Source organism: Epithele typhae (genome assembly GCF_022376455.1).
Source record: "Epithele typhae strain CBS 203.58 chromosome Unknown BXZ73scaffold_3, whole genome shotgun sequence".
Lineage (NCBI taxonomy): Eukaryota > Fungi > Basidiomycota > Agaricomycetes > Polyporales > Epitheliaceae > Epithele > Epithele typhae.
In genome coordinates this window covers 378,406-402,003 of record NW_025954194.1, presented here as the reverse complement: position 1 = coordinate 402,003, position 23,598 = coordinate 378,406, and the positions used below count along the sequence as shown (strand labels likewise).

The 23,598-nt window shown below is 57.9% G+C and overlaps 8 protein-coding genes across 8 annotated transcripts; 3 read left to right on the top strand and 5 right to left on the bottom strand.

Moving 5' to 3' along the window:
• Positions 1–24: 24 nt before the first annotated feature.
• On the bottom strand, positions 25–3,029 carry BXZ73DRAFT_39528 (uncharacterized protein; the record flags this gene model as incomplete). The annotated part of the gene is made up of 16 exons (XM_048018396.1): positions 25–215; positions 284–339; positions 381–490; positions 543–699; positions 748–1,106; positions 1,164–1,273; positions 1,327–1,492; positions 1,598–1,641; positions 1,701–1,823; positions 1,875–2,050; positions 2,100–2,451; positions 2,499–2,566; positions 2,611–2,727; positions 2,762–2,781; positions 2,856–2,885; positions 2,949–3,029. 16 exons carry the CDS (start codon positions 3,027–3,029, stop codon positions 25–27), a joined length of 2,160 nt encoding a protein of 719 aa, XP_047882483.1.
• Positions 3,030–3,777: 748 nt separating this feature from the next.
• BXZ73DRAFT_87082 (gamma-glutamyltranspeptidase) lies at positions 3,778–6,241 on the top strand (the record flags this gene model as incomplete). The annotated part of the gene is made up of 13 exons (XM_048024418.1): positions 3,778–3,849; positions 3,885–3,936; positions 4,004–4,070; positions 4,131–4,291; positions 4,345–4,444; positions 4,613–4,826; positions 4,875–5,017; positions 5,143–5,181; positions 5,218–5,314; positions 5,368–5,473; positions 5,607–5,608; positions 5,710–5,953; positions 6,087–6,241. The coding sequence occupies 13 exons, from the start codon at positions 3,778–3,780 to the stop codon at positions 6,239–6,241; spliced, it is 1,452 nt and encodes a 483-aa protein (XP_047882482.1).
• Positions 6,242–6,452: 211 nt separating this feature from the next.
• On the bottom strand, positions 6,453–7,938 carry BXZ73DRAFT_87081 (protein serine/threonine phosphatase 2C; the record flags this gene model as incomplete). The annotated part of the gene is given in 7 exon segments (XM_048024417.1): positions 6,453–6,837; positions 6,896–7,039; positions 7,091–7,224; positions 7,346–7,395; positions 7,415–7,650; positions 7,704–7,776; positions 7,830–7,938. 7 exon segments carry the CDS (start codon positions 7,936–7,938, stop codon positions 6,453–6,455), a joined length of 1,131 nt encoding a protein of 376 aa, XP_047882481.1.
• Positions 7,939–8,270: 332 nt separating this feature from the next.
• Positions 8,271–10,824, top strand: BXZ73DRAFT_96620 (ATP-dependent metallopeptidase Hfl; the record flags this gene model as incomplete). Its single annotated transcript, XM_048027120.1, has 4 exons — positions 8,271–10,094; positions 10,147–10,448; positions 10,501–10,596; positions 10,650–10,824. The coding sequence occupies 4 exons, from the start codon at positions 8,271–8,273 to the stop codon at positions 10,822–10,824; spliced, it is 2,397 nt and encodes a 798-aa protein (XP_047882480.1).
• Positions 10,825–11,010: 186 nt separating this feature from the next.
• On the bottom strand, positions 11,011–13,214 carry BXZ73DRAFT_87079 (MFS general substrate transporter; the record flags this gene model as incomplete). The annotated part of the gene is made up of 14 exons (XM_048024416.1): positions 11,011–11,138; positions 11,221–11,359; positions 11,415–11,517; positions 11,719–11,811; positions 11,872–11,979; positions 12,027–12,044; positions 12,097–12,115; positions 12,168–12,281; positions 12,341–12,508; positions 12,557–12,697; positions 12,752–12,791; positions 12,848–12,928; positions 12,980–13,069; positions 13,125–13,214. The coding sequence occupies 14 exons, from the start codon at positions 13,212–13,214 to the stop codon at positions 11,011–11,013; spliced, it is 1,332 nt and encodes a 443-aa protein (XP_047882479.1).
• Positions 13,215–13,788: 574 nt separating this feature from the next.
• On the bottom strand, positions 13,789–14,748 carry BXZ73DRAFT_39454 (UreD-domain-containing protein; the record flags this gene model as incomplete). The annotated part of the gene is made up of 2 exons (XM_048018381.1): positions 13,789–14,448; positions 14,503–14,748. 2 exons carry the CDS (start codon positions 14,746–14,748, stop codon positions 13,789–13,791), a joined length of 906 nt encoding a protein of 301 aa, XP_047882478.1.
• A 379-nt stretch (positions 14,749–15,127) lies between these two features.
• On the top strand, positions 15,128–19,184 carry BXZ73DRAFT_87077 (secretory pathway protein Sec39-domain-containing protein; the record flags this gene model as incomplete). The annotated part of the gene is made up of 7 exons (XM_048024415.1): positions 15,128–15,262; positions 15,323–15,457; positions 15,508–15,584; positions 15,993–16,858; positions 16,894–17,973; positions 18,026–18,185; positions 18,239–19,184. 7 exons carry the CDS (start codon positions 15,128–15,130, stop codon positions 19,182–19,184), a joined length of 3,399 nt encoding a protein of 1,132 aa, XP_047882477.1.
• An 811-nt stretch (positions 19,185–19,995) lies between these two features.
• Positions 19,996–22,642, bottom strand: BXZ73DRAFT_87076 (uncharacterized protein; the record flags this gene model as incomplete). The annotated part of the gene is made up of 4 exons (XM_048024414.1): positions 19,996–20,293; positions 20,364–20,810; positions 20,831–21,940; positions 21,993–22,642. The coding sequence occupies 4 exons, from the start codon at positions 22,640–22,642 to the stop codon at positions 19,996–19,998; spliced, it is 2,505 nt and encodes an 834-aa protein (XP_047882476.1).
• Between the last annotated feature and the right edge of the window lie 956 nt (positions 22,643–23,598).

Genomic DNA, 23,598 nt, shown 5'->3' with positions numbered 1-23,598 from the left:
TACTAAATCAGTTCCCAGATACTATCAGACTCCAACCAGACCGCTTCCAAGGTCAGCTGTCAGAGCGTTCATACTGACCATCCTCAGGTCCTCGTCCGAAATCTCCTGGGTGTCCATCTGAATCGAAGAAGGGGGTGTCGCGCGCCGCGAGGGCTGTGGTTGCGTCTTCCCGCATGCTTGCGCGAGGTAGTCGTCCAACATCTTGCCATAGTGGTCTACAATAACATTGGTCTCCGGCGTGAGCGGTACGTACGTTAGGAGGCTCTATCATGAATCAACGCACGGGCATGTGGAACAGTGTCGCCGATTCCACAAATGACAGATCTTTGGAGCGCCCCGCTCAGCATATGTCCTATGGATGAAAACTGCCGAACGCGTACCTGATGAAGTCAATCTCCGTTTGAAGCATCTGGATGTACTTTTCGCTCTTCGCGTCGAGCGCCGCCCGGAGGAAGCGAGTGAGGACACGCCCTGCAGCAAACCAGCACACCTGACGCGCTCGTCAGAAAGGTGCTCAAATACCATCAAGATGAAGAATGTACCATCGGGAAGACCCCCAGGAGAGCCAGGTTATGCCCAGTAGAGTACGCATTGTACATGATATCCAAGATTGCGCGAGAAGCCGCAAGAATCTTGCACGCTGATATACAGGCGTCGACGCCGATCATAGCATGCCCTTCGTGGAGGATGATCGTCGCACTGGGTAGGGGTTGAGATGGAATATATGTCGAGGAAACACGCACTCACAAGTGGGCATTAGAGATAGCAATTAGGAGGGCAGGGTCAATGACGCCGTTAACCACAGGAGTCTTCATGTGAGGGGGAAGGTTTTCCAGGAACGTAGTGATAGACATGTCCAGTTCTGTGAACGCCGGAACGGAAAGCATAAACCTCGGAGTGGCAGGGTACTCCTTAACCATCATTTGTGGGGTGTACTTGGGGTCGCCGAGATGACGTCGGATTCTGAATCGCGTGTTGAAAACCTTCACCCTCGACATCAGAATGGTCGACTTGACGTGAAGCCCGAATGAGTCCATCTCGTCCACGTGGGTGGAGAAGAGCTTGGGGTCGTGTGACCACTGCCGCAGAGAAGTGGGTACAGACTCCTGCAGTGATGGAAATGTAAAACTGCGCTCAGTAGTGTAAAGATTCTAGAGACACACCCCAGCCTCGAAACTCTCCCCTTTGATGGGGAGGAGCTGAGCGATGTCTTCGTCATCCAGAAACATTGCGAAGTTGTTGATGGATGCAAAATGCCGCTCCAAAATGTACGCTGTGCCAGATGAGCGGGATAAACAATTATTGTAGCAAAACAACAGCGCTCACCAACCCAAAAGGCGTTCCGGCGCATCTCATCTTCGTACGGGGTAGTCGCAGGAGGTATGATGGAAGCGCGAGCCATGTTCGAACTCGCCAATGGATCGAATGGAGGGCAAGCGTTCAGCCCACAAGGTACTGAGAAACGCAGTGACGCCCCAAAAGCAACACAAGCCTACCACCGATGAGCCAGTGATAGTGAGAAGTGTGCGTGGTAACATACTTCGGACCACCTGGCGGCGTGGTGAGTATCCGAAGAAGTGCGCAATGACAGAGCCACAGACCTCGCGTTATGCCAAAACCACATAGCTATCACAATCTGGGCTGTATGTGAGCCAGATTGTGAGTGACCGGCAAGCTGTATCAGCAGTGCGTACTGTTACCTTGCAGTGCGCCAAAAATATCAGGGCTGCCTCTCATTGCCGACTCAAGGACTTCTTTCGCAGCGGAAATCTGCAGCTCGGCAAAGGCATTTCCAAAATCGTCAACGAACGCTGATCCAGGCACTGTGGTATTTGTTCAGTGGTGGTTCTGCGACATAGGGCATCGTTACTCACATCCAAACGACGCTGAGCCATCAGGAGCGTACATGCTACCAAGAGCGCACATCGCATGAAGTATGGCGGGTAGGGGAAACTTGGGATGAGTCGGAGGAAGCGCGAGAGTAGCCATGAAAGACGGCCTATGAAACAGCTTGCTGGACAAGGGAGCAAAGGAGAAGAATGCTTCCACGCTGCTGGGCTAAGCGTACATACCTAAGGGCTAGAGATTTAATGACTTACAGAGGGCGGAGCATGTCTAAGTTGGGAAGGTTCCGTGGCCAAGAAGGGTCGATATGATCTATACCCCAGCTCTTGGGATAAGTGCTTGTGGTCGGCATATTGCCGAAACCTAGCGGGTGAGTGGACGACGGTTGGATCGAAGAGCTGTTCATCAAGGAGGCAATGCCTGCGAGGTCGTCGAGGGTGGAAGAGGGGAAGGGGTCCAGAGAGATCTGAGAGCCATCGTGAAAGCTGAAGTTGTCGTTGAACCCTGAGAAAAGGGCTGAGTGAGAAAAGCCCTCTGCGGAGCTTGGACGGGACTGGGTGTTCGAGAGTTCTTGATCCTTCTCGCGGAGCAGAGCCTCCAGTTCAGCTATCGGAGGGTGAGAATTATGAAGGCAGTGAGACGCTCCGGCTTACTGATCCTAGTCTCGAGCCGCTCGAACTTGTTCTTAGGCTCTTGATTTTCTGGGGGGAGAGCTCGGGAACTAGATGAAGTTAGATTAACCACAGCCAGGCAAAATGGCTCCACGCACGCTCATCGAAGGTGCATTCAGGGCGTGGAAGTAGATCTGTGCCCGGGGAAGCGTGTGCGACGGCGTATGAGTGGGAGCGACGGCAGGTCGAACAAGCGGGCCGTTTGGCATCACTTGAGCGGGCAGGCGCCCGTGAGTGAGCACGACTCGGGCATCGGGCATCGGGGCTCGCACCATTTCTGTGAGGCGGAGGGGTTGGTCAGACATGGAAGAAGCAAGAAAAGATGCAAAGAAGACTGACGAGTTTTCTGCGGCGGCATTGGTGGCATGCCTGAGGGGAGGCAGCATGAGCAACCACGAAATGGAAGTGGTGGGGGAGAGCAGGGAGATGTACTTGGTTTCGGCGCAAGACCTGCGGGTTCTGGAAAGGGGCAGAAGCTGAGCGCACAGGGGACGTGATAGCAGCCTTAGGCATGATGGACCGGGTGGACGATCAGCCAGACGGAGGACGGTGGCGGGGATCTTGTATGTGTATGTGTGAGGAGGAGATGCTGACAAACCCCGCCGAAGCAGAGGACGTCCTGACCCAATTGACGCTCAATCGGTGCTGATACCGCCAGCTTCTCGCGCAATTTCATCCTCGCGGCCGCTGGCGTGTGCTCCTGTTTGTGGATCTCGTCGCGCTGCACCGCACCGAGCCCGCGAGTTGTCTTCACGACATCGCCACGTCTTTTCTCCGCCAGCCGCGGATCGCTGGGCAGTGTGGGCCCCACTTCGGTTACGCGAACGGCGTTCACGCGGGCTCGATGGGAACTCCTGCCCATCCTTCGCCCCCACATCTCCATCGGGCACAAGAGATGCGGCCGCAGATGTTGACCGGAACCACCTACCCTGGCCATGTGAGCACCTCGCACGAACGGGCTGCACGCCCAGCGCTCGCTGGCCTCGATTCTGTGGCGCCCTCTCGGGCCGGTCCCGGCAAACGATGAGCCGGATAGCTGGTGCTTTATCGCTCTTGTACATCTTTGCCACGCCGTCGGAGTCGCGGACTCCCTGCACGGCGCCCCATCCCACCTCTGCGCCCCTGTTCTCACGACGCGAATATATCTCACAGACATGTATCCATCCCTCTGCTCTTCTCCATCGTCCCCTCATCAACCGGAGGACCCCGCCGGACAAGCCAGCGTTCCACCACTTTCCCAACAGACTCCGCGTACACAGCGATGAAAATCGATTGGCCGAAAGTCGATCAGCCGGACGTGGTCTTCTCGCGCTTTGCGAGCCGCAGATCAGTCGTCTTTGGCACCAAGGGGTGGTCGCCGCATCTCAGCCGCTCGCCGTAGAGGCCGGCCTCGAGATCCTGAGGAAGGGCGGTAATGCAGGTACGTACGCAAACGCCGGTCCCCGGCACACTGCCTTCTCGAGCTCAGATCTGCGCGCAATCCTCAGCCGACGCCGCGGTGGCCACTTCGGCTACACTCAACGTCACCGAACCTTGTTCTTGCGGCATTGGCGGGTTCGTCCCACCACTTCTGCTCTCGGACCAACGCACTGACGCTCACCTGTCGCTTCGCAGCGATGCGTTTTGCTTGTTTTACGACGCCAAGGAGAAAACGGTCAAGGCATTCAATGGCTCCGGTCGCTCCCCGGCGAGCCTCACCATCGAACAGCTCCGCAACCAAGGTGTCAACGGCAACTCTATCCCTGCCACCAACCTCAACTCTGTCACCGTCCCTGGTAATTTCCATGTCTCTACTAAGGTAGGTAGGGTATAGTCTGAAAATCTGTAGGCTGTGCTGCCGCCTGGGTCGATACGGTGGAACAGCTTGGGAGCGGCAAGCTTTCGATGGCCGAGATCCTCGACCCCGCCATCAGGCTTGCAGAGGGAGGGTATGTGAACGTCCATAGCTTTTTGCTGCGCAAGTACCTAACACCACGGCAAATTAGCTTCGGGACTTCCGAAATACCAGCGTGGCATACCAGCGCTCATTGAACTCGATCAAGAACGCCTCGCCGAACGGCGATGAATCCTGTTGGACGGGCAGGCACCGCTCGCAGGCCACGGATGAAGATGTGGAATCTCGCACAGACCTTCCGCGAGGTCGCTAAACACGGCAAAGACGGATTTTACAAGGGTCGCATTGCCGAGGCTATCGTCAAGCTTATAACGAGTAACGGCGGTGTGATGACTCTCGAAGACCTCGCTAATCACGAGACCGATTTCGTCGAGCCCATCAAATACACCTTCAACGAGGAAGTGACTGTGTATGAAGTAAGGATACTTGACAGATGCGCGACACCAGGGCTCACATTTCCTCAGTGCCCGCCCAACGGCCAGGGTCTTACAGCGCTAATCGCTCTCGGCATCCTGGACAATCTGGAGGCGTCGGGAAAAATTGGATCCTTGCTGGAGATGGAACATAACTCGGCCGAGTACCTTCATGTTCTTGTCGAAGCTATGCGGTCAGTCGGTCTATATATAATTTTTCAGATCTGTGATCAGCTGATCACGTTGATTTCAGCTTGGCTTTCGCTGGTAAATACCAATCCATATGTATATATGAACATCTCCGACCTTTTGCAGATAGCCAGTACTTTGTCACTGATCCCAACTTTAGCAACATCCCGTTCTGAGTTGCTAAGCAAGGTTTGGATTTATGGAGTAACACATGCTTGCATGCTCAAACTTTGTATCAGGAATATCTTACTTCTCGGGCAAAACTTATTGACACCACGAAGTCAAACCCCAAAGTTGTCCATGTACGTAACCACATTGGATATGCTTACTCAGAGTCAGTCTGACAGATGTACAGGGGAACCCTGTTCACTCCTCTGACACGGTCTACTTCACCGTGTCGGATCAGTGGGGTAACGCGTGCAGCTATATCCAGAGCAACTATGCGGGCTTTGGCACTGCCGGTACGCGCTGTCGAACGCCGCGGATACCCGTTGGGACTGACCGATGCTGCTGCAGCCGTTCCAAAAGGGTGCGGCTTCACCCTGCAGAACCGCGGCTCAAACTTAACCTGACTCAGGCCACCCTAACGTCTAGAGGTACGTCTTCTCAACTCGCCCTCGCTTCTCGGTCTCCTCATCGCCGCTCCTGACCGATACTCAACCTCGCTAACCCCCGGCGCTCCGGCTCGCGTCCGCAGGGCGGTAAGCGTCCGTACCACACCATCATCCCCGCCATGGCCCTCCGCGGGGACGAGCTCTTCCTCTCGTACGGCGTCATGGGCGGCTTCATGCAGCCGCAGGGGCACGTCCAGGTGCTCCTCAACATCCTCCGCGGCTTCGGCGTCCAGGCCGCGCTCGACGCCCCGCGCTTCTGCATCTCCGCCGGCAGCCCCGAGACCGAGGGCACGTCCACGGGCGATCCGGGGACATCAACAGCGAGGTGTACTTCGAGGAGGGAATCGCCGACGCCGTCGTCGAAAGCTGCGCGGTGAGTCGGTCGTTCCCCATCTTCACCGTAGGATATATATGGGGGGCGACTCGGAGGCTGACTCGGACGGGCGGCCGCGCTTGACAGGCATGGGACACGACGCAAGGGTCGCCAAGGGTCTCCAGCGGGCGCTGTTCGGGCGCGGGCAGGTCATCCAGAAGCTGAACGACAAGTCGGGCACCCTCGTGTGGGCGGCCGGGTCGGATCCCCGTGCTGACGGTCATGCCTCGGCGCAAATTTGAAGAAGGCCGAGCGGGTTGCAAGCGAGAGTTTTATTGGGGGTCGAATGTTGATTAAAACAAGTCTACGTGTACGATCTGTACTGCATACAACATACTTACGAGGTGCCTAACGGTTGATTAGGAGGCGACAGCTCGTCGGTAGCCATACTCTATGGGTGGAGAACATCCCTGCCGATATATCACTGTGCCACGGGCCCGGTCTTGTCTACGTTTACATCCACCGCCCACGCTGCCGTTCGCTTCCTTGCATGCCCTTGACGCGGTAGTCGCGAAGCTCCTTCGTGCGGTCTGGCCCTGTGATCTTGCCCCAGCCCGCCAGTGGGACAACGATGGCGGTCATGTTGTCGTCGGAGCCCATATCCTCTGCATATGAGAGGATACGCTCCGCTGCGTGCTTCGGGGACAGTGCGCCTCGCGCCAGGTCGGAGACCTCCTCGTCGGACACGACGGACGACACACCGTCAGAGATGAGCGTGATGTGGGACCACTTGGGGCCCTCTAAGACCATGCTGCGCACTTCTGGCTCAGGGGTGACGCCGTAGGGTTTGAATTTCAGGTCTCCGAGGCAGCGGGTGTTCGCGAGCACCCCCATCCAGCTGACGATGCGCTATCGGTAAGCGGGCGAGTCAGGAGCAAGAATGCACGCTCGCTTACCGAATCTCGCCGAAAGAGTCGGTGGTGAGGCCGCCCATCATGCGACGGAGGCGAATGGACTCGACTCGGGCGTCTGCGTGGTGGTTCTCGGTCATGGGCGTCACTCGCCCGGCTTCGGTGGAGGTGAGTAATACCCGAGTATCACTAAGCGGGGTATGAGGCAGCGTACGCATGGGGGTAGAAGAATATGCGTACCCGACGTGAGCAACGGTGAGTGCTACCTGGCTGGCTTGGAAGAAGCCGGAGTTGTCCAGGGATTTGAGGAGGACGATAGACGCCGTTGCACCGCATTCTTTGGCCTCCCTCTCCTCCGACAACATTTTGTCGACCTAGGAGGATCAGATCCGCGCGTTCGTTTTCAGCGAGAAGAATGGGCGCACCTCAAAGAATGCCAGGGTGCTCGTGCCTCCAGATCGAATTTCTGCTGATATTCGGGCGCGCTGGATCGACCCAGGACGACAGCGCGCCGCCGGTGAAACGCCTGAAGTACCCTCCCAGCTCTTTGGCCCATGCTAGTACTCCTGAACCTGGACTGGTTCACATTTTCGAAGAGTCCGTGCAGCTCTTGACGGAGGAACTGGGAGACGGTGGATCCTCCATGGCCGTCGTAGATGCCAACGAACATAACCTGCCGGGCCAGGGCCGGAGGGAGGGAGGTGGGATCCCAGTCGATGCCATGCATCTTCTTGAAGCTGAGCGCTAGCTCTGCAGGGTCGAGCGAAAGACCGGCGTACGCATAGAAGTCCTCTTGTTGTCTGGCGGAATTCAAATTGGGCGGACGAACGGAGCGGTGACGGAGGGTGCGTACCTTCGTTCACCTCTCGAAGACGCGGTGCCCACGAAATGGGGGTTGTTGAGGGGAAGGCGCACAGTCCCACCGCCTGGAGCATGGGGTCGGCGCGGATCGATGGATGCGGAAGGAGAGATAACACACCTGGGGTGAGGATGCGAATGTAATCATGGTAGGCGGCACGGGGTGGACGGGCGAGAGCCGGGAAGGACCGGAGAAGCAGACGAGGGCTGGACGAGGAGAGTAACGCCATGCAAAGAGGCACTGGCCGCCACGGTGGACATCGAGCAGGAACCGGCAGGCGACGGGCGACAGGCAGAGACCGTAACGCGTAAGGAGCGACAGGGAGCTGAGGACGATCTCAGGCGCACTGGCGGCGAAGACCTCGATCGCGCCGCTTCCAGAAAGGCAGGCGCCCGCTCTGTCCCGTGACGCGTTGAGGTCTGGCGGCGGCGGATGACGATCGCGTGCGGCAGGATGTGAACCCTAGACTGGGGGCCCAGTTAGTCACCGTCCCACGCGTCCCGGTCTGGCGCGAGCCTTGGACTGGGCTCCTTCTCCAGCCCGTTCGCTCACTCCTCTTCCATGCTCTCTCGCTCCTTACCTCGCCAGGCGGCCGCGCTCGCACGGCGTCGGGCTGCGCCCGTTGCTCTTCCTCGCTTTGCCTCCCGCTTCTACGCGACACCTTCCGACAGTCAGCCCCCACCAGACCAGAAACCTGCCCAAAATTCAAAGTCTCCAGAGAGTGGAAAGGATCAGAAGGATGGTCAGGTGGAGAGCAAGAAGGACGAGACGAAGAATGACCCCGTGAAGGACGACGACCCATTAGCCAGTCTTAACGGGTTCTTCCAACGCTATCGGAACCAGCAAACCGAGGCCGACAAGCAGGAAGCCGAGACCAAGACGGACGACGGTCCGGACGGTCAAGGCGAGAAGGGCTCCAAACGGAATCAGCAGCAGCAGATTCCCCCAGGAGGCCCTCCCCTCAACAGCAACCAGCTCATTCTGCTCTCCACCGTCATTGGTGTCATCCTCGCACTGACGAACACGAGCTCCGGCTCACGCGAGATCACCTGGCAGGAGTTCCGCACGGCTTTCCTCGACAAGGGCCTTGTCGACAGTCTCACTGTCATCAACCGCACCAAGGTCCGCGTCAAGTTGCACTCCAATGCCACCGGTTCCATGTACCCCAACGCGCCTGCCGGCGGAGGCGACTACTTCTTCTCCATTGGCTCCGTCGAGGCGTTCGAGCGCAAACTCGACGAGGCTCAGCGAGAGCTGGGCATTCCAACCAGTGAACGCATCCCTGTGTCCTACCACGAGGAAGTCTCGACCTTCAGCTACCTCCTCAGCTTCGGCCCCACTCTGCTTTTCGCCGGTATCATGATTTATCTCTCTCGACGCGCAGGAGGAGCGAGCGGCGGGAGCGGCGGACTGTTTGGTGTTGGGAAGAGCAAGGCGAGGAAATTCAACAACGAGACGGACGTCAGGGTCCGTTTCGCTGACATCGCCGGTATGGACGAGGCCAAGCTCGAGATTATGGAGTTCGTTTCTTTCCTCAAGGAGCCAGCCCGCTACGAGCGACTTGGTGCGAAGATCCCCCGTGGAGCCATCCTCTCCGGCCCTCCTGGTACCGGCAAAACTCTCCTCGCGAAGGCGACAGCTGGTGAAGCCGGCGTACCCTTCTACTCCGTGTCCGGCTCTGAATTCGTCGAGCTCTTCGTCGGTGTCGGCTCCTCTCGTGTGCGCGACTTGTTCGCCACTGCCAAGAAGAACGCTCCTTCCATCATATTCATTGATGAAATCGACGCCATCGGCAAGTCTCGTAGCAAGGGCAAGGGCTTCGGGGGCAACGACGAGCGCGAGCAGACGCTCAACCAGCTCCTCGTCGAGATGGACGGTTTCGGAACGACGGAGCATGTGGTTGTCCTCGCTGGTACCAATCGACCGGACGTCCTCGATAGCGCTCTCATGCGTCCCGGTCGCTTCGACCGACACATCGCCATCGATCGCCCAGACGTTGTCGGCCGCAGAGGTATCTTCATGGTCCACCTCAAGCCGCTCCGCCTCTCCGACACCCTGCCCGCAACGGAGAAGTTTGCGGAGAAACTCGCCGTCCTCACCCCCGGTTTCTCTGGTGCTGACATCGCAAACGTTTGCAACGAAGCAGCTTTGCACGCTGCTCGCGTCGGAAACGAGTCGGTCACCGAAGACGACTTCGAGTCGGCAATCGAGCGCGTGATCGTCGGCCTCGAGCGCAAGAGCAGACTCCTCAGCCCCGAAGAGAAGAAGACCGTCGCGTACCACGAAGCCGGCCACGCTATCTGCGGGTGGTTTTTGGAGCACGCGGACCCGCTCCTGAAGGTCAGCATCATTCCCCGTGGGGTTGGTGCGCTCGGGTATGCGAAGGTACACTCGTGTCTGTCAATTCTCCGGTTGGGGGCTCACCCTTTCGATGCAGTACCTTCCGCCAGACCGTTATCTCCTTTCGACGCCTCAGATGCTTGACCGGATATGCATGACCCTCGGGGGTCGTGTGTCCGAGGAGATATTCTTCGGCGCGGAGAACATCACCACCGGCGCCCAGGATGACCTCCAGAAGATCACTCAAATCGCGTTTGAGGCCGTGGCGAACTACGGCATGAACTCCGTCGTCGGCCCTGTTAGCTACGGTGGCGCAAATGCGACACAGGAGTCGATGGTCAAGCCGTTCAGCGAGAGAACAGCGGAGATGCTCGATGAGCAGGTTCGGAAGATGATTGTGTATGTTCTAGCATTTCGCTGCTTCCCATCGTGTTACTCATCGTTACTGCAGAACCGCACACCAACGGACAACAGACCTCCTCACGAAGCACAAGATGGACGTCGAGAAGGTCGCAAAACTTCTGCTTGACAAGGAAGTGATCACCCGGTATGTTCTACCCCGTCTATAGTACAGACGGTCTATTGATGTGGTCGTGACAGTGAGGACATGATTGCCCTTCTCGGTCCCCGGCCGTTCGCGAACCGCAGGGATGCGATGGACAAGTGGTTGGAAGAAAATAGCCAGGAGCGAAGTGCACCCCCACCGTTGGAGAGCGACGAGCCACTCGGTGGTGCTGCTCCCGCAGCAAAGCGGATAGACGAGCCTCATCAGTAGACTTGGGCTGTTCAATCACTCATTGCTGCATGTATCCGCATTGCTCTGGAACTAATACTCGGGAGTGCCATCGCATTGGACGTATCCTACTCGCATTGTATCTATCGTACATTCTGCAACACTCCGCTCAATAATCGCACTCTTTAAGACATGCCGCGAACGTATCTGCCAAAATCATGAACGTCGTCACAATGTGTATCGGAAGCCGCTCCATGCGTCTCCTTTTTCCATCCTCGCCGCCTGCACGCTCGGGAAAATGCCATTCCGCTCGTGAGCGGTCTTGCTCTCGACGCCTTCGACGACCTCGTCCCGTTCTCCCTTTTTTTTTTTTTTTTTCATTTCGCCGTCAGGCGGAGCCTATGTAGCGTACGACAAAAAAGGGGGGCTAGCGCATACGGGGAGTTCCCCTTTCACGCCGGGCATTCTCGCGCTTGAGCAAGAAATACAACGCAAGAGAGGACAGCCACCCGATGGCGATATAGGCGAGGACGATGCCGTGGCCTAGGCGATACCAGGGCTTGTCGACAGCACGGTACTGAGAGAGAAATGGTTCAGCGCGAAGAATGGAAGGATGGGATGGAGCGACATACGACGTTGGACGTTACGGCGCCGTTCAGATTGCCCCAACCGATGGCCATCCCGAGGACGGCACTGCGTTTGTACGAGCCTTCGACGTTTGCCGACACCCACGCGCTGATCAATCCCAGTCAGTGTTTTGAGATACGGGCGCATTGATAATGGGAGGTGGGACCTACACTGAATTCGCTGTGAAGAGATGCATTGAGATGTCAGTCCAAAGAGGAGGTAGCGCGCTGGGACACTCACGAACGGTGGGATAGATTGAGCTACGGGACGGGGGTCAGCATCAGTACAAATAACTGGCCACAGACTGACGAGATCGCGAGGTACACGGCGAAGTACGATAGAGACGGGTTCGACGAGCAAATGAGAATGATATAGCCGATTAGACCGCTGCTGAAAAGAGCTCTACAATGCCGAACACTTGGATCAGATTTTGGACGCTGTTGAGATGTTGGCAATACACACAAGTTGACCCAGGCTCTAGTCTTCGCCCGGTCGCCCCAGAAGCCGACGATGACGGTCATGATACAGCCCCACGCATATACTGGCACCGAAAGTAAGTTTGCTGCCGTGCTTTGAAGCCGAGCTGGTTGATAATTGTGGGGGTGAAGAGAGAAAACGCAAAGAGAGGCCCGTCGCTGCACAGATGGTCAAGTTTTGCGGCAGACCGTCGAGCTGCTAACTACTTACAATCCCATGTAAATACCCACTGCGGACGTGTGTCAGTTGCATGCGTAATATTGAACGGGAAGTCAGCTTACTCGCCAACCACGTCTTCCAGTCCGCCAGAGCTTGCCAAATATATTTCATCTTGAATGGTTCCCCAGCCGCGCTGAACTTCATGTCTGCCTGTTGGCGACGAACAACCCAAACACCTTCGCACAGGCACTGGGAATTAGCGAGTGAAACGACAGAGTTTTGTTGAACAATTTACGTTCGGCTTCGGTGAGGAACTTGGCGGTGTCCGGGAAGTCAGACAGTATGAAGAAGGAAGCGATGGCGCAGATGATGGTGAAAAGCCCTTCGAGGATAAAGATCCACGCCCATCCGGGTTTCCCCCCGATACCGTCCATCTTGGAGATTGCCGCAGCGAGGAGACCGCCTGAGAGAATGGTCAGATCATACATAAACCGACTGCCATCATGCATACTGAATGCGCCTGCGATGGTCGCCGAGGAGAAGAACACCCCCACGCGGGAGCCAAGTTCATCTCTCTTGTACCAGCACGTCATGTAAAAAATGACACCGGGATACAAGCCCGCCTCAGCCAGTCCCAGCAGGAACCGCAGGCCTGTGGAACGGTCAATACGTATACGCAAACCGAGAGGACGAACTCGAAACGTACCGACAAGACCGGCGTAGTTTGTGACTACGCCGTGTAGCGTCTAGTTGGGCCAGTTTCAGCAGTCCAATCTGCGGGTAGGGTTGCACATCTACCTACCATTGCAATGCCCCAGACTAGCATAATGAATGACAACCACATCGACGGACGCAGCTTCTTCAGAGCGACGTTGCTTGGAGGCTGTGCGGTCATTGAGAAGTATTTTCTTGATCTGAGAAGCCGAGCACTGACCTCGAAGAGAGCGTATGGAAAGAAGAACACCGTTAAAGCGATAAGGTACTGCTTGTCCGTAATATGCAGATCCTGCGTCATATCGTACAACTGAGCAATGCGGGGCTCAGTACTATAGGCTGTAGGCACATGGAGCTATGCGTACCTTCGCATTGCCGATGCTTCCTCGGTCCAGGAAGTTCAACAAGTAGAGGAGAGCGAGCCATGGGACCACGTGCCAGTCGATTTTTCTCATAAGTTTACGTTCATTTACGCCAGACGTATCGACTTCCGGACGATAAGCCGGCACTGTATCCTGAACGATCGCCTTTTCTTCGTCTTTGACGTCGGAACGACGCGACGCACTTTCCGCGGACATGGCTGGGGTCGATTGGTGGGGCGACGACAGCCGAACGCTGTCGAGCATGGGTCTTTATAGGCGTCGAAAACGGACGTGCCTGAGAAGACGGCTTCCGCGTGAGAGGACGGGCGAGTCAACTAGGCAGCCAGTAAGCGCGGATGCATGCCGTTCCCGAGATAAGCACTTCCTACGGATATCGATTGAGCTTCTGCGCTCCATTAACTGATACAGGCGGCACATACGACAGGTTGCGCGATACCTTCGCGCCACGGGGTGCGCTGGAGTCTCATTGGCTCTCGCGCTGGCGCGTGCTGGAGTTCGGGAAGTCTCAAGGCGCTGTGGAAATACTGCGCAGCACGCTCCGATGTTTGGAAATCTGCGTTGGATCACCAGCGATACTGGATTGATAATCTGGGTTAGAACGCGGGATAGAATTCGAAAGAACAGCGTACCGAGCTGCCCATGAGGCCTAGGCAAATATCCTGCGATACACGTCCACTCCCAATACGCGCTCCAGATCCCGCAGCGCAGCCTTCAACCAATTCTTCACATCTTCGGTCTCGGTTGCAGCAACGCGAACGACGCAGCCTTTGCCTTCGCATATCGGGCTCAACGACCATAATAACGAGGAAGGGCTCGCCTGCTTGAAGACGGTGATTACTTCGTATGCCGCTGTGAGATGCGCGATGGTATCTTCAACAAGAGCGCCGTATATGATGATCGTCGCGTAACACGAGTATGGAGCGAGGGATTCCGCCAAGGATCGGAGAGCGAAAGGTTTGTGAGTTGAGTCGCGATCCTCGAGAAGTAGTGCATCTTTGGCGATTCGTTTGCCATCGACCCAGACTTCATTGAGACTGTAGTATTTGGCGAAAGCCCAGTCTTCCCCAAGTGACTTGCGTCCAGATGTGATCCAGTCAAGCAGGACGGCGGAAGAATCTGTGGCCAAGTGGAACGTCTGGAGCTGGTGGTATTTGGCAGACCGAAAGCAGGTAACGGGATCGGGAAGGAGAAATAGGGCGCTGCGAGGTGCTACTTGAAAATCGAGGCGTTGAACCGTAACGGGAGAGATATTCGCTCGAGATGAGAGACGTTGGCCATGTCGCGCCTTGAACACTTTGGTAGAACCCTGCATCTCGTTATGCACTGGGCAGGGAAGTAGATATACATGAAAGATAGATACCTGCGACAAAATGACCAGCTGCGCCCCATCATGAACCTCGATATCCAGCTGCACATGGTCTCCGCCGACTAGACCCCCTCCGTAACTGAGCACATAGACGACGGATACATTTGGAGAATGCAGGTTTGGGGACAGAAGCTTGAGAGGGTACGTGGCGGATAAGTGGGTGAAAACGTTCCCGGAGCCGTGATTTCGGAGCGCGATGTGGCCTTGGCCAGGCTCGAGTTTGCTGAGAGAGAGAGACATGATAGAGGGAGATGAGCGCAGGACGAAGCAATACCACGGCCCGCATCCCGGCCGGGGTGATCGCCCAAATATCTGCAAAGTCAACTTTTTGGCGCGGCCTTCCTCTTCGTGCCACCCTGACCAGCCACCCTCAGATCCTTCTTTTACACGACGGATCAAGTCTACACCACGATACCTGATGCGTCCACTCACTGAAGAGGAGAGCAAAACAGTGTTCGCGAAGTTGGCAAACTATGTTGTACGTCCAGTGCTCCTCCGTTGCATGCCTTTCGTGACATGCCTTCAGGGCAGGAACCTGGTCCACTTGATTGACCGTCAGGACGAATCACACTGCTTCCGACTCCAAAAGGACCGCGTATTCTATGTCTCTGAATCGTCCATGCGACTCGCTATTTCTGTTGCCCGACCGAACCTTACAAGCTTGGGCACTTGTTTCGGTAAATTCACGAAAAGCGGCAAGTTCAAGCTCCACATTACCGCGTTGGACTACTTGGCGCAATTTGCCAAATACAAAGTCGGTGGTTTTGATTCACTTCGTATACGGGTCTGGCGTTGATCTCCGCGACGGGGACAGGTTTGGATTAAACCGAACGGTGAAATGCCCTTTTTGTACGGGAACCATGTTCTGAAGGCGCACCTCGGACGCATAACGGAGGATACACCTGAGCACCAAGGTGTTGTTGTCTTCAGCATGAACGACACACCACTGGTGAGTATTTGCCAGTTGCTTTCGCGTCCGCTCACACTCGGAGTGCCCAGGGATTTGGAGTAACCGCTCGGTCCACTGTGGACACAAGAAAACTTGACCCGACAGCAATCATCGTCTTCCATCAAGCGTATGTTTCCTTTCTCTTGTTTGCTCTAGACGTGCTTAACTCTTCCTTCAGTGATGTTGGGGAGTACCTACGTGACGAGGTAAAGTGACATGTTGTTCTGCGCGCTTGCAGCCGGCTTACGCAACTACAGGAAACACTCTTCTGAGATAATGTTTCGGCTGGTTGGATCCTGAGCTTGGCATTTCGTTGCCTTGGGGCCGGATATGAAGTGCTCGACCGTGCCCGACGTATGCAGCTGTATGCGCGACATGTACAGGCTTCTGCTGCATATACGTGGTTTTATATACTCGTTTGCGTGCCTTGAGTTACTGCACGACTCTCGACTTGTACTCTTCGGCCTGGCAGCAAACACGTTGACGAAGGGCGAAACGGGCGCGTCAGTGGACACGACTGCCGCCCACGTCATAGTAAATGGTCCATGCTCGCACGTGTCTCTGCCTCGACTATGTCTACCGCCACAACGTCCTCTACCCCAGATCCTGCTACCCAATGGACTTCCCTGGCAGACGCAGACCTTTCCGTTGACGATGTGGCTAAGCTTCTTAAACCTATCCGGGAAGACTTCTGGGTCGCCGCTGCATGCGTAGACCGGGTCCTCGACGACTCGACTGTTCAGCAGGCTCTCCTCGACCTCGGTATAGAGCGAACATTGGAAGCTGCTGAACGCGTTCAAGACATCTCAGGGAGTTCGTACTCGGGAGAAGACGAAAGATTGGTTGAGGGCGCAGGGGAGCAAGCACGGCACGTCGCGTTAGTCTCTTACTTCGCCGACGAGCCTGCGGACGCGCAGCTCTGCCGCATACGTGCCGTGCTCTTGGAGCGCCTCGACAGGCTCAACACTTATGTTCAAATCTTTCGGGAGGCCCCCGTGGAAGAAGACGATAAAGTCGATTCCATCGACGAGGAGTGGGAAGACGATCCATGGGTGGACGAAGATGCTCCCCCTCAGCCCAAACCGACGAAGCCCGGCAAAGCTCCCATCCCCCTCTCCGAGTTCCTCGCTTCAGACTTGGTAGAAGTGGCATGCTCCTTCGCATCACAAGAACACTTTGCCGCTCTCAGTATCCTCACAAGCCGTCATGCACCGATGCTTTGGCCCTACCGCTTTACAATACTGGACTGTATCCCAGAGTATGCCCTGGCGTCGGACTACCAGGGTCTGCTGCCATCGTACGACCCATCCTCAGAGCTTGAAACACACCCAGAATACTCTCCGTGGAGGACCGAAGCGGATTACTGCGAGAAGCCGGAATGCGCACGAGCCGTCATCGAATGTGATGTCCCTCTCCCTCTCCTCCTCCCCCACAAGCACCTTCTGGTTCCCATCCCAATCCTGTCACATCCTCCGAACTCTCATCATGGTACCTCCGTAGAACAGAGCACGTCTTGCATTCCACCGGCATGATAGACGTCGCCCTCTTCCTCATCCAGCATGCAGCTTCTCAAGGTCTCCTCGCCTTGGACGAGATTGGAGAGGACCTCAGCCTGATCGCGCGCCTTGTCTACGATGCGGCGCAAGGCAAGGACGGCGCCGCGGAGGATTGGAGCTTAGCGAGGTGGAGGTCGATGACACCATCCGACGTGGTACGGGCTTATCTCGCTCATTCGACCGAACAACGAGTTGTCCAGGACATCCATAAACTGGTCATGCCATTCCTCTTTGTCCTGGAGGCTCGCGCGGAACGCACAAGTCAGCCGGATACCACACTCGTGACACGTCTTCTCCACGAATACATCTTGAACGCACCTTTGGACATGGTCGCCGCAATATTCGAAGCATCCAAGCCGACTCTCCCACAGGCTCAACGTATCATCAACAATGACGAAGACATGGCGCGACTCGCCCTTGCCTGCCTATATGGCAGTGACAGCCTGGATCAGTGGCCAACGATGAGTCGCATATTCGAGTGTTTGCCCGCGTGGACCTCAGCTGGGGATGACGAAGAAGACGAAGACGAGACAGACACCACCATCTCTTCCCTTGGCGACTTTGTGGCTCCATCGACGACCAGGCCTAAAGCCACCCCGTCAGATCTACTCCTGTTCTTTAAGCCATTGCCTATCACATCGTTGTCACGAGCACTGGACGTCCTGGACGTTCACTTGGAGTCAGGGGAGATTCTCTCAAGATGGAGCGTCCCAGCTCCACTCCGTTGGTTTCTGCGAAGCAATTCAAGCATCGCCGAGCAACGTTCTTGGGCGAACCGCATGGCACGTCGAGCGAACGCGTCGAATGACGCACTGGACACCCAAGAAGACTGGGAGTGGCTGCTCGAAGACATGCTCAAGCTTTCCGGAGACGGCGAAAGTGGATCAAGAAGCGCTTTTTGTCTGCTGTCGCGAGATGATATCATCCGCATATTCTTCAGTGGCCTCTTGAGCACGGGCAGTAAGTGGATTCGTGAGATGTAATTCGGGCGTGAATTGATTTTTGCTTGTAGGTTTCGATATTGCAAAGAAGCTACTGCGTTCACGCAAGATGGACCTGTCTCTTGATGATCGGGTGATTGAAGACATCTGCCTCACATGCTCGCAGGAATTTTACGATAATGCCACGTCAGGCAACTATCATTTTGGCGACATGAAGTTGGCATATGACTGGTACGCCCCACCTTCCATTACTGGTAGAGGCTGATGCCGACCGGTTCAAACAGTCTCGGTGTGGCTGCGTCTTCGGATCGGATCGAGGAGGAGAAGGAGTTCATCGAAGCCACGTCCCGGCTGTGTTCCTACAATCTCATGTCTCGCCCCGGCATCCCAATCTCACCCATCGAGATCCGGCTCACCAAAGATCGCCTCTCCCTCGTCTCCCGCGTCCTGTCAAGCAATAATGACGCCTACAAGCACACCGAGGTCATCCTCGACCTCATCCGCAAGCTCGGCTTCCGCGACGACATCGTCGCCGAAGTGAAGACCCTCGCCATGCTAACCGAGACCGCGCTCCAGGCGGACGACTTCCCGCGTGCGTACGCGACCGCCGACACCATGGTCAACACCGTCGTCCTCCTCCGCGGCGACCGGGCCCCAGGCGCCGCTTCCGCTCCCTCTGCGACCCCGGACCCGATCGCGGAGGCGAGCGAGGTCTGCTGGCTCACCTGCTTCCAGCTCGGGCGCCACCCCGAAGTCCCAGACGCGGACAAGAAGCTCGCCCTCCTCGGCCGCGCGCTCGAGATCTGTCCCGCCGAGCGCCTCCCGGACGTCCTCGCCGCCTGGCGCGCGCTCGAGGACGAGGACGTCGACGCGCGCCGTGACGCGCTGCTCGAGCGGTCGCGCACCCGCACCCGTGGGCGCGGGCGGAGGCGGGCGGGCTCTACGCTCACCCCCGCGCACGCGGTCGCGTCGCTCGCGACGCGCCTGCAGAGCATGCAGGCGCACATGCCGTCCCCGGACGCCGCGGCGTTCGCGGGCAAGGCGTTCAGCCGCGTCGCGGCGAACATCCCGTTCGCGCTCGGGGGCCGCGGGCGGTCGTACCTGTCGGAGGACTCGGAGCGCTCGCGCAGCGGGAGCAGGACGCGGCTGGACGGGGCGCAGGTGTCGGAGCAGGCGTCGCGCGTGTTGCAAAAGGGTATTGGGTGGTTGCTCGGCGCCGAAGATGAGTAGGGTCTGGACACGTCGACTTCGTTGCATTCCATTCGCGTCATCTTTCCCCAGCGTTATGCTACTTCATCGTATCCTTGCGTACGCTTTCGGGAGCGAGAAATCTACGTACCGTGCGTGCATATTGCAATGAGTGGCGGAAAATGGGATCAAGCAGGGAAGACGAGAGAGTGTGTGTGGTGCGTGCAGGACGACCATCAAACGCCCATTCCATACATAGTGCGCCGTGCGCGCTGAGAGCCAACCAAACTACGACAGACACATGCATGCAGTCGTACGTACGCAGGCGACCTGTGCGCGTTGTCCCGAAAGGAGAGGAAGTTTCCACAGAGAGACCGGAGGGAAGACGACGAAAGTGATGCGACACAGCGACAAGGACCGAGCGATGCGGTGGTCGGCGAGACGACGGACGCTTATACTGGTGACACGTGTTACTACAGAGGAGCGCGGTACTCTATCGGTTGGTATCGGGGTGGATGGTAGTGAGAAAGTAGACGTAACGTGGTGGAGGATAGAATGAGTGTGAGTGGGACGGTCAAGACGGCGTCGGTGGATTACACGGATAATAGAAATAAAAACAGACAGGCGGGTGGGTGGGAGAAGAGGGGAGAGGCGGAAAGTCCTTACGGCGACACAGTCGCATCAATATCAATAGTGCGAGAGGAAAGAGAGAATGAAACAATGGGAGACGAACGAGAGGGCGTGGCGAGGGCGTGATAAACGTTGCGGGACATGAACGCCTACGCGTTGAAGCGGGAGCTGATCCCCGTGCGTGCGCGAGGTCGATTGACGACGCCGCCTCCCCCTGCCCTCCTCACATCCTCCTGCGGCGACCGCTGCCCGCGTCGTCCGACCCCGCTGAAGACAGGGCGAGAGACCCGCGACCGCATGATGCGCAGTAGTCGCCTTTCGCCTCTTGTGAACGAAGCTCCTCTACCTCGGCCTTGAGGTCGCGCACCTGGCCCTCGAGCTCCCATATCTGACGCTGCCATGCGCGACGCGTCGAAAGGATCTGTTCCTGCAGCGCGTGGATGATCGACTGGTCGCTCCCATCGTGTGCGAAGGACAGCGGGGGCTGCTTCTCGTCGTTTGAGGTCGCAGAACCGTAGCCTCTGGCGCTCGGAAAGTCGGGGCTGAGGGGGAGATGGCCGTGGTTGCCGTCGTAGGTGTGCCTGTGTCCACTCAAGCGATGGCCGCTCGGTCGCGGCTAGCTCCTTCAGCTCCCGTGTGAATAGAGTAGACATGGGACGGATGCTGAGCCCCACGAAGTCCGTCTTCGTCGGCGGAGCACTACTGGGAGACGAACCAGCTGGTCGCAGCTCTAAGTGAGAAGCGGAAGTCGTGGGGGTGAGGTGGTGGTGTGACGCATCGCTCGAATTTGCTGAGAGGGGAGCAGTGAAGGGAGCTTTGGGAGCCAACGTCGAGGCGGAGGACGGAGCGGTGACGATTGAGAGCTCGGGGACCTTGCGCCTGTAGCTCAGCTGCTGCTGGTCGCGCCACGCTGCGCTCGACGTATGGCTCGACGAATCAGTCGAGGGCGGCGAGTCGCCTGGGGATGAACTGTCGCGTCCACCCGGTTCACCCAAAAGACTAGGAGACAGCACAGGCACAGGAACGCGGTGCGCGAACCTTGACGAGGTCGCTGGTACGTTACTGGTGGCTGTGACGGCGGCTGGGCTGCGAACGCGTCGTTGGTGAATGATGGGACGGGTGGTGGTGGCGAACTAGGCGACGTGCGGTCCTTCCCATTATTGAACAGCCGCATGAACCCACTCTTCTTCCTCACGACCTGCTTTGATGGACCGCTTACGGGGGAGTCTCCGGGGAGCGGGACGGGAGGAACAAAACGCTGCGGCGAGTCGAAGGTGTTCCTGCCTTTCCCGCCTGCACTACTGGACCTGGCTCGTCCCTGAGCGTGCTGCGCATCCGCATCTACCTCCGGGAAGGGGGACTTGTTGGATAATGCGTACGGACTGGAGACCGTCGGGTGGGCAGTTACACTGCGAACGCGAGCCTGCGCCTGCGCCTCCTCCAGGGAAATCAACTTCAACGCACCACCAGCTGGGTTTTCAGCCCATGTCGACAGACCACCCATGGTTACGGCTGACATTGAGGTGTCGCGGTGCCGTGGGGCTATGGGGCTGACGGCGGCAGAGATAGGTGACGCTTGGAAACCGTTGAGCTTGCCTAGAACGTCTGGATGAAGCGACGCCTTATCTACGGGGATGGGTGACGAGATGCCGCCGATGCCCTTGGAACCCAGTCGGCTGGATGAGAAGGAGTCGTTGAGACTTGGGTTCATGGATGTCGTGGACGTTCCAGGGGTCATGGCGAGGGTGGTGGTGGAGCGAAACTGGGAAAGACTACTACTTAGGGTGGTCTCTGTAAGCATCGTGGTGGAGGGTGGGCCCCGTGCGCCGACGAACGACATCTGACTGGGAGATGGAGGGTGACTAAAGTCTTGGGCCCTAACGAGATCTGGATTCGCATAGGGGTGTGTATATTCCTGCTGAGGGGTGCCAGCGCGGGCGGACGAGAGGCCGAGGACCGAGCGATCATCTTCATAGTCGTCACCACCATGGGGCGGAGTCCCGATCCGAGTGATAGGGGACGCGTTCGACGGAGAGACAGCATCGAGCGGGCCGACGTTGGAGGGCGAGCGGGTGCGGAGTCGAGGGAGCGACAGCTTGTCCCGCAGAGACTGGGGAGACTGGTGGACGGCTAGAGAAGTGGTGGACATGGAGGCCTGAGCGAGAGCACTAGAGAGCAGAATGTGAGTACAGAGCGCAGACAAGCAGGAGAGGTACGCACGCGAGAGCACCACTGGCAGAGAAGTTGGACTGGGCGTCGAAAGACTGCTTGCCCTTCCCGGAGCGAACGGAGTCGGTGCTCGGGCGCGTGTCGCCGCTGGAGCGAGAGAGCCCCCAGGCCTTCTTGGCGATGCTGGGCTCGCTCTTCTTCTTGGAACGCTTGGGGAGGTCGTCGGGGAAGGACCTCTGCTCGGCCCCGTCCTCTTCCCAGGGAGCGGGGGAGTGGAAGCGCATTTTGGGACCATACATGCTGACCTGGGGAGGCTCGTCGAACTCGTCTGGGGAATCGGGCTCGTCATCGCGGAAGCTCTGGTACTCTGAAGAAGAGCGGGGATCGTCTTCGAGGTCGAGGCTGCTCGCGTTGGGAATGTTCAGACGCTCGCGGTCGGTGATGGGCGAGCGGGGTTCGCGGTCATCGAGGGAAGGCGAGTAGCCTTGGGGGAAGCGGAAGGTGGAGGGGTGGCCGTGGAGGAAAGGCCTGTCTGGCGGCCGTGGGGAGAAGTGGGGGTGGCTATAGACAGAGGGCGAGTCTGAGAACTCGGAGAGGGAGGGGAAACGACCGTGGAGGTCAGCGCGGGCAGCACGCTGGTCGAGGAGATGCCTGAGGTGGTCGTCGTCGGCACGGAGGTCGGGGGAGGCCATGAGGTTCATGAGGAGGGCGTCGCGCCAACCGCGGGGGAGGAAAGGAGCGTGTCGCGGAAGAGAGAGACAGCGGCCGACGGCCTAGCGGGGACCGAGGACGAGAGGAAGACCTCAGACTCGAGCGCGGGCAGAGACCTCAACCGAGCTTAGGCTGAGGGCCGATTAGGCTGAGGCCAAAACAGCAGACAACAAGCCCGCCACGGCCGTCCGCCGTCCGTCTCCCTCGGTCTGCCCATCAGACAGCAGAGCGCGGCTTATCTCTCCCGCCGCCCTCCCTGCTGAGGTTGAGCCAGAGCACCCCGCGCGACACCCGCGTACGCGAAGGCGACGTCATCGCGGGCGGGTCGACGGATGTGCTAACTGCGTGCTATCGCCCAGCGCGGGGCGGCGTGCTGCCAGATCCTGCCACACACCGAATGGGTGCGCGCGCGCGGTCGCCCAGGCCCTCTGCGCAACCTCCTGAGTACTGAAGTTCTCCTCTCGCCACGGCCCACACTCCATGCCCTCCACGCCGAGCCCTCGTCGTCGGCCCTGGGGAGGGAGCACGAACGACAATCTGCCCGCGCGCCCGCCCTCCAGCGCTGGGAGCCGCCTGGCCCGGCAGAACGGCGGATCTCGCCACGTGTCCGCGATCGCCGATCCTGGCGGCAATTCCCTTGCACTCCCCGCGTCTTCGAGTTGCTCCCGGTCCGGCTCCCTCCACACCACCAAAATTGACCATGTCTAGACCCGCGTCCCCATCCCTCTCGCAGCCCCTCCCCTCACAGCCAGCAGCTGTGGCTCAGGAGCATCCTTCAGATCTCGCTCCTCTTCCCCTAGCGCACTCGTCGGCGGTCGCGTTTCAGGCAAGGCATGGAAGTCCCGCAAGACGGCAACTGTGTATGCACCAGCACCATCTGACGTCTCGGGCGGTGTTCTGAGACTGCAGTCCACACAGACGCTCCCATCTTCCTGAGGGTGTCAAG